Source organism: Oculina patagonica, unplaced genomic scaffold (assembly GCF_052425735.1).
Source record: "Oculina patagonica isolate OP01 unplaced genomic scaffold, crgOcupat unplaced276, whole genome shotgun sequence".
In the NCBI taxonomy this organism is placed as follows: domain Eukaryota; kingdom Metazoa; phylum Cnidaria; class Anthozoa; order Scleractinia; family Oculinidae; genus Oculina; species Oculina patagonica.
In genome coordinates this window covers 2,825-11,459 of record NW_027558119.1, presented here as the reverse complement: position 1 = coordinate 11,459, position 8,635 = coordinate 2,825, and the positions used below count along the sequence as shown (strand labels likewise).

The window sequence follows — 8,635 nt, the reverse complement described above, 5'->3', positions numbered from 1 at the left end:
TCTCGCTTAGGGGTGTAAATTTCGGATTTTTGGTCTCGCTTAGGGTGTTCCGGGCAAAGCGCCAATATTTTTAGCCGTAATGGTTTCGTTTAGGGTTACACACGAAGAAATATACAAATATAAATTCTATTCTTAGTATTGTAGTATCTTTTAGGGGTGAAGAAAAGCTTGAGCCACACCCAGATTTGTCTCTTTTAGGGGTTCTTTTCAAAATTTCCGACGAGCATCCCCGTCCATTTCATATAGGAGTCCCCCCGGGAATCTAGGGCCAAGTCAGTATAGGCAAATCATTGCATTATCCGCGTAACCTAGCTCGTATGTTTCAAAACGCGTTACCATCTTTGGTAAAAAATGTGCAGACATCTCTCATCCTAATAGTATATACCCCAGGGGGGGGGGGGGGGGTACTTACAGTATACATGACGGGGAGGTCCGACGTATTTTTTTGGGTTTAAAATTTACCCCCTCGGTATTATTTTGGGTCGAGAGATCTGTCATGTATTTTTTTAGCACTTAAATTCTGTTTGATTGAATAAATCAGTATCAAGGTGCTAGGTCTTGTACTTTTTGGGATAGAAAATTTTGTTGGTCCAGGTATTTTTTTGGGTGTAAAATTTCAGGCTCATGTATTTTTTTGGGTTCGCAATATGAAGCTCCGTCGGACCCCCCCGTCATGTATACTGCAAGTACCCCCCCCCCTGGGGTATATACGGTATATTCAAATTACTTTTTTTTACTTAAAATTTCAATAGGCGCGGAAAACCCGTTGTGTGCATCACAAGCAAATGATATCCGTAGGCTGCTATTTTTCCGTCCTCGCGTTGTGTTCTTTATAAAGACGCTTCCCTTTCCATGGTGTCCCCTCCAACTGTCCGGATGTAAAAACGGGAGTGCCAGTAATAGACCTTTCTCAGCCATTTGTTATTCTTTTGTGTTCACGCTAATCATCCCGCCAAGCCTTGTTAGCATGTGCACAAAACAAAAGGAATTTAAACCTGGAGCAAGGCTTGGCGGGTAGACTAGCATGAACACAAACATTAACAAACGCACAATTGAACAAGATTGACTTTTTCAGAAGAAATACTTTGTAAAAATGCTGAAAATAATGTTTGTGCATCTCGATTTCAAAATTCGCGGCGCGCGCCATCGGCGTTCACTGATCTTCCTTCATCTCTGTCAAAAGTCTGGTTACCACCCTGGCGCTAGACAGTTTTTTGCTTAAGATCGCCAGATAGGAAACACAGCAAGTATTTATCATTTACAACCACGCATTCTGCACGTCAGTAGCGGGTTGTTTTTGTAATCCACTCGAAGGTTGATAGAAAGAATCCAACAATGCCCATCGAAGCTCATGTGTGGCACTCGGATCCTTGTTCAAATCTATATTGTGCCATTTGACAGATTCCGTACAAATGGACAAAGGCTGCTGCCAGGACAAGCAAATGGAATATCTGATGACTTTGGAACTAAAAAAGATTAGAAAAATCGACAAAATTAGTGTAATGACATGAAAAATAAAATGCTTCATGGTCTAAACGATTAGTATGATTAATTTCCTGCATGTCGACAGGACGCCACGGCCATGGTCTGGTTGTTGATAGGGTTAGTATCGGCAAAGCAAACTGTGTTATATACAATGTTTATATTCATCTGATATATGTAGCGATATGCGATGGTATGGTACACGTTGGTAAGTGCATTTTCAGGTCTAATTGCTTTCCAAATACGAGGCGACTAGTTAAAAAAACCTCCATACTAAACATAGAAAGTCTACTTAGGCCATCCCAATAAAATGTTTCGTTTCCCATCGCCCCGTCTCTTGTGATGGTGGGTCGGTCGGTCGGGCATAAAAAAAAAAAAAGAATGAACACTTAATTAAAGGGTTCTGGGTTCCAGAAAAGGCCGGGCTGCTAAGTAAGAAAGCCTGATTACAAAGTCAACTCGAAAACGTAGTCTTTTCGTTCGTTTTTCTTTAACACTATTTAAATAACGTAGTATCGATGTTTATTAAAGACAAAGACGTCACATCATACCAATTGTTGTTAATAAAACAAGATCGTGTGCTTGCTCGAAAAAAATGGGTCGGTCGGGCGATGGGAAACGAAACATTTTATTGGGATGGCCTTAACCACCTTAAAATAAAAAATTCAAATATTGATCTTATAACGAGAATAAAAAATGAACAATCGACCGCGTAAGCGTTTTTCCTCTTGTGAGTGAGCGCGGAGTACGCGCAAGGGCCTTTAAGCGGGTTGCGTGCCCTGTATGCATTCGCCGCGGCCGGTAGCACCGTGAAATTCGCGGCAAAGCCAGTGAGCGGAGGGGAATTCAAATCGCCTGTCTGTTAAGCCGTAGAAAGATGATTTGGCTAATAAAAAATGAAAGGAACTCAGTTAAATCAAAGTCTCTTCGAGATATCGACGTTTTTGCATGAAGTATGAGTCGAAGGTTTATCCTGTGCATTGTTCTTCGAACTTATCATTGCAGTTTCTTTGTAGTTTAGTTTAACAATTTCCTATCTTCGCGGAGGAAATGCAGCCATATAATTTTGTCAAAAATGGCTCGTCCGCGCCGGGTATTTATACACATATTCCTTAACATTACACAAATAAACAGTGCAAATTTCAGCGAGATCTGACAATTCTATACTTTAAAATTGCAAGGACCTTTCGAGGCAGTCGATTACGGCAGCGAAATTAGCAGATGAAACAGCAAAATATGCGTTCGACGCTTTGTTTTTGCGACGCCATATTTGAATTATATTGTTATACCTTATTCTCACTTAATTTCGCGAGTACTAAATTTCGCGATTTTCGCGATTTTGAAAAAATCGCGAAATTTAATACTCGCGAAGTATAGGACACGCGAAGTTTAAAATCGCGAAATTTAATATCGTACTGATAATATAAAAAATAATGAAACTCGATGTGTTTTATCATAGTTATTCTAACATGTCTGAGCTTCATGTTTAAGAGTTTTATGTTTAATTTTGTCCATTAGTCATCTCTCAGTCTATCAGTCGCACTGTTCGAACTGATCTCTGCCGCCAAGTTCCTCAAAATCTCGCTTTTGCAGTCGTAGATGAACCTATTAGGGATTTAGACTGTTAAATACCTTACGTTTTGTCATGTGTATATTGTTTTGTTTGCTGTTTCTACGATGACTTTCATATAAGGGATGGACCATTAGAAAAGTGATGGGGGGGGTGGGGAATTTTCGGCTTGCACGAATTTTTTTTTCTGTCCATTTCTTGTGCAGGAATTTTTTTTTCGGGTGAAACCCTCTGCTCGAATTTTTTTTTTAGCCAAACGTTTTTTTTCTTCAGACAAATGCCATGTTTTGTTACTTTATACCATAAAAATGCTGTTGTTCATTGACTTCATCCTTTAGGGACTGTCAATAAGTACCGAGGGGGGGGGGGGGGGGGTGGTCAAAGAGCGGTGCAATTGGAAAAAGTGGAGACCCACCTCTTTCTTCTAGCTCAAAACACTCACCCCTGGGCGGGGGTTGGAAATTACATGATCCAACTCGGGGATCCACCCCTTTCTACAAAAAATAGTTACCGGTAATAAAGAAAAAGTCTGTTTGATTGTCTGAAATGGATTAGAGGTTTTTGAGTTGATGTCAGCTTTTAAAGTGCGATCCCAATCATATGCCACCATAATTGTCCCTAATGGACACTGTAATTCTGTGACGAGCTCAGGCCTTCGAAAAAAATATGCAAAATAGCTTAGCGGAGATTGAATCTCCGCTAAGGTAATTTAGATTGGTAACATAAGAACGTAGTTAGCACGTTGAACTACCGCAACGTACAGTGAAGTGTCAGTCATAAACGTCGCGGCTTCTCTGTAGAGAAAGAAAAAAAAAAAGATATTAACTGGAGTACGGGGTTGCCTAACAAGAAAACAGCAAACATCGAGGCAAGTAAGACAGAATAATCATTTAGCGCGAGGTTAATATTCTGCCCACAGATAACAAGAGCTCAGTAAAGAACTCACCACCCAAGTAAGACAGAATAATTTAGCGCGAGGTTATATTCTGCCCACAGATAACAAGAGCTCAGTAAAGAACTCACCACCCAAGTAAGACAGAATAATTTAGCGCGAGGTTATATTCTGCCCACAGATAACAAGAGCTCAGTAAAGAACTCACCACCTAAGTAAGGCAGAAAAAAATTAGCGCGAGGTCAGTAAAGCGAAATAAGTCAGCGCGCGATTAGCAAGGTTTAAGCACCGCAAGCTGATTATTATAGCAGTGCTTGACATAAGCGATCATTGTGAAACTGAAAACCCAAGTTAAATTTTATATTCCACAAATAAAAAAAAATAAAACTTACCATTGTGCGGTGTTTGTCTTGCTTCTATCTTGGATGAACGGCGGGCCGCGCTGTTTGCGAATTGCGTTACCTTATTAGTTCCCGCCAGAATAAATTAACCCGGTAACAGTAATCATTTAGACGAAAATGCCGAATCTCTTTTCGTTTATTGGGCGAAACCCTTGCAAAATCTTACAGGGCTTTCCTGTTTCGCATTCATCCACACGAGTTTTGCAGTGTAGCGAGTACCATGTAGCAAAAAATGAAATAAAAACATGTAACAATGCTACTCAATTCATGTCGTGAAGACTAGCTACAACAATAGACTCCTTGAAAGCCCCGATCTTCACACATTCAACTTGTTTCCGCGTGCAGAATTACTGTTGATCTCGCTCTTACCGATATCATTTTCGTCGACTCGCTTTTACATTCATTATAACTTACCAAAGTCGACTCATACTTGCGGCTGTCCGTCGGATATCCAATGTCGTATAGCTTCATTTAGCTGATACAAAAACACCAAAACGCCGCCTCAAACTTGACCGTGTTGCCAAGAAAACTTATGAAACAGGACTGAATCATTTAAGGTCGCAAACAATACCGATATCGACAGTTTAGCAAAGAATATTGTTAAAGAAGATACACCAGCACGTTTCGAAACCGCAAAAGCAGAAACTGCGTGACACAAGAAACATCACGTACACATAGCTAGGACCGGTTTCATTTCACATTTCCTGGCATGCGGTAACAAGTTATGTACAAGATTAAAAGACCTCCTGGACAGAATTTTTTCTGAGGGCTAAGCTTGTCATTAGTTTCTTACACATCTTCTTTCGTTTCTTAACACACCAAAGCAGGATGAATTTCTCAATCACTTCGTATAATAGATTTGTGTTTTTCATATATTTCTGTGAAAAGTCCGTGGGAAAACTTAGACATAAACATATGCAAAAACTAAAACTATACGTAATAAAAATTCATAAATAATTACTGCAGAAATCCTATTTGACCGGAATTGACAACATAAACTAAGACCACTGTATATCGTACCATTCATGTTTGCAATCTGTTTGAGAAATGAGTTAACTAGTAAGCAATCTACGCAGGCTAGAGAGAGACGAGCTAAAGGAATGTTATGATCACAATCCATTTACGGGGGGTGTGGGGGCATGCTACCTAAGAAAATTTTGAAATTTCTAGGCTCGGAAATGCTACTTTCAGCGTTTCCACCATATATTTCGTCGAAAAATAGATCTCATCTAGTGTTAAATGATGGCAGGTATTATCAGGTATTAATAGGACCTTTCCTTCTGCACGAATTTTTTTTTCTTTGCCTTCCCCTTTGCACGATTTTTTTTTCTTTCCATTTTGGCTTGCATGAATTTTTTTTTTGTTTTTTCCCCACCCCCCCCATCACTTTTCTAATGGTCCGTCCCTAAATTATTGTGTTACAGTTTCGAGGTCAAAGCTTCATATTGAAGAATAGATAAAAATCGCGAAATTTAATACACTCCAACTGTACCTTCCTCTCAAAATCGCGAAATTAAGTACTCGCGAAATATGGCTCTTGATTTTTCGCGAAATTAAGTACTCGCGAAATTTAGTGAGAATAAGGTAGGTAGACCGCTGTTCAATGTGTTCAAGGCCGTATCGTTACGATTGCTCCACGAAAAAGCACGAAAAAAAATACGGATATTTCCGACTACTGTCGGGGAAAACATTGCGCATATAATTGCAGCGTAAACAAATCGTTACACTCAAGCTGCGTTTTGTCTAGGCTCTGCGAGGGTCGGATATCAAGACCCAGGATTAAACAAAAGCCATATATACAGTGAATGCTTTTGAATTATATTTGAAGATGAAATACGAAAGAATTTTGCTGTCTTTGACTGAAATTCCACTCGAACGGCGTAGATACGATCGCATGTTGTAAAGCCGATTCATGCAACATTGCTATCAACGCGAAATCTCGTCCCTAACGACCTAGGCTGATGACGAAATAGAATTGCGCTTGCATGTAGCGACCAAATTTGGCCTAATATTTAACCGCTCCTAAGCTAAAAGAAGCCATTTGTTTTGACTTCAATAATATCTTTGAAAAGAGCGAGTTTTTTTGGTATGGTTTATTTTTGACGTTTGTAATGTTTAAACGATGTAAGTGCTAGTGATTATTTATTCGTGTTTTAGTTACGCAATCCATTGTTTGTGCGACGCTTTTTATAGATCGCCTTTCAGACACACGTGCGTTGAGATAGGAAAGCTGACATGTCACTTTTAAATTGTTATATAACGTTTGTAAATGTGACAAGTCACGTTTTTTTCCACAAGATCACCCACAGCGGAAAGTAATCACTTGAGAAATTAAAACAGTCCCTTGAGAAATTAAAAAAGTCCCTTGAGAGTTTACAAATATGTGGTTCCAAATTTTGACCACATAACCCCTATTCTACGTTTTTAGCTTGTAAACAAGCAAAAACGTCGAAAAAAGGGCTTAAAAATTTAAGGGTGCTTTCCATTAATTGAAAGCACCCTAAGTTCTCAGTTTTATCTACTCACCCAGATGTCACACTTTCCGGGAAAAAGTCTCTCAGGAATCCTTGTTGCATACATGACAGCACTCGCAGTATACAGGAGGCACATGAGAGCCACCCATCCGCCGGCCGCCTGACGGTAAGCTAGCGTCAGTCCATACTCGGCTATCAGGTGAATAGCAGGAATAAATCCAGAATAACCAAGCGAAATGACTAAACCTAAAAAAATTGACAGCACAAATACATTTGGTTGTTAATCGAGCACTTCATTCAATGCTGATTCCCCATTTAACAGACTACTTTCCTCTCTCCTCCAAAGAGGCCTTCTTTATTTTTCGTATTGCTGGGAAATGGGGAGAGTTGAAAAGTAATCGCGCGGAGCCTGGAGAGAGAGAAACAAAGGTGCGCGGGTTCTATACCGGGAAGGAAAGAAGGAAGAAGAAAGGCCCCGTTTTTTCGCCCTTTTTTCGCCTTCTCGTCGTTCCCCGCGTTCTCCTGTTTTGTAGCCTTGTTGTAGTCCCCTCCTCATATGGAACCTCTGTGGAGGAGAAAGGTCTACTTTCATAACCAAAAAAGCGCGCAAAAACGTGGGATAGGCGCGCGTCTATCCCCATGGCCAGTTTTTTTTGCGCGGCCATCATTTTAAGTTCCACTCACGGTTTTTTCGCTTAATGCTCGACGGGCTAAGAATAAATGAGAAGCTGCTCGAATTCCATAAGCAAAAACGTGGATGGTTTCAGATCTTGAAAATATTGAACATTCTAGTAGGTGAACGTTTTTCGTCGTTCAAAAAAATCCGGAAGTGTCCAAACTGGTTTCAGTCTTTCATAATAAGGCCTGTCAATGATCTAAGGCACGGGAAAAAGGGCCCCCGTTATGAGTGTTTAAATTAAACATTCAGTCCACTATGTTAAAATATTTGTCCCGTCGTCGCTTTGCGCCAGCAGATGCTAGCATTGTTGCAGTCATTCAGAGTCAAATGTACTGAACCGGATCAGTCCCTTCGTTCTATGGCCTACAAAGATGGGATCTTAATAACATGCACTGATTTTGACGCAGCAAACGTCTAGTAAGGGGCCGACGTTTAAAAAAAAACTTATGTAACCTGCGATCAGGCGTTCCTTTCCTACCGCGGCGAAGAAAAAGAACGCATGATTGCAGGTCAATCGTGATGTTACAAAGGAAACACGCACGCATGCCACGCATGTGTTCTAGAATTAATAATCAATGAGGAAAGACTAAACCTTACCTGCTCTCAAAAGTCGGTACTCGGGAGCATTAAATTTTTCCCACAAAGAAACAGTGATGCAAATAATACCAAGAGAACAGATCAGGCAGATGTAAACAATCTTTGGAACTCTTGAACAATAGAATCCATAATAAAGAGGGGGAATGAACGATCCCATAATGAATATAGCAATGCCTGAGTAGTCAAGCCTTGAAAAAAACAAAACATACAAAATCAGGTCAATCGTCTACTAAAGCAATAAGGAGTATTTTAAACATGTTAGAAAGAACTTCGGATTGAAACGTTAATCTGATGAATTAACAGTGCCGTGACTGTAACTTTTACTATATGTGGCAATTAAGGAATGATCACCGACCGACCCACAGAGTGATCGGATGACTGACTGACTGACTGACTGACTGACTGACTGACTGACTGACTGACTGACTGATTGACTGACTGACTGACTGACTGACTGACTGACTGACTGACTGACTGACTTACTGGCTGACTGGCTGGCTGGCTGACGGACTGACTGGCTGGCTGACTGACTGACTGACT

The 8,635-nt window shown here is 40.3% G+C and overlaps 1 protein-coding gene across 1 annotated transcript; it reads right to left on the bottom strand.

The window, feature by feature from the left end:
• Positions 1–441: 441 nt before the first annotated feature.
• LOC144640359 (adiponectin receptor protein 2-like) lies at positions 442–8,283 on the bottom strand (the record flags this gene model as incomplete). Its single annotated transcript, XM_078499528.1, has 3 exons — positions 442–1,466; positions 6,872–7,065; positions 8,096–8,283. Coding segments are annotated over 3 exons (499 nt in total), but the record flags the coding sequence as incomplete, so codon positions are not given.
• Between the last annotated feature and the right edge of the window lie 352 nt (positions 8,284–8,635).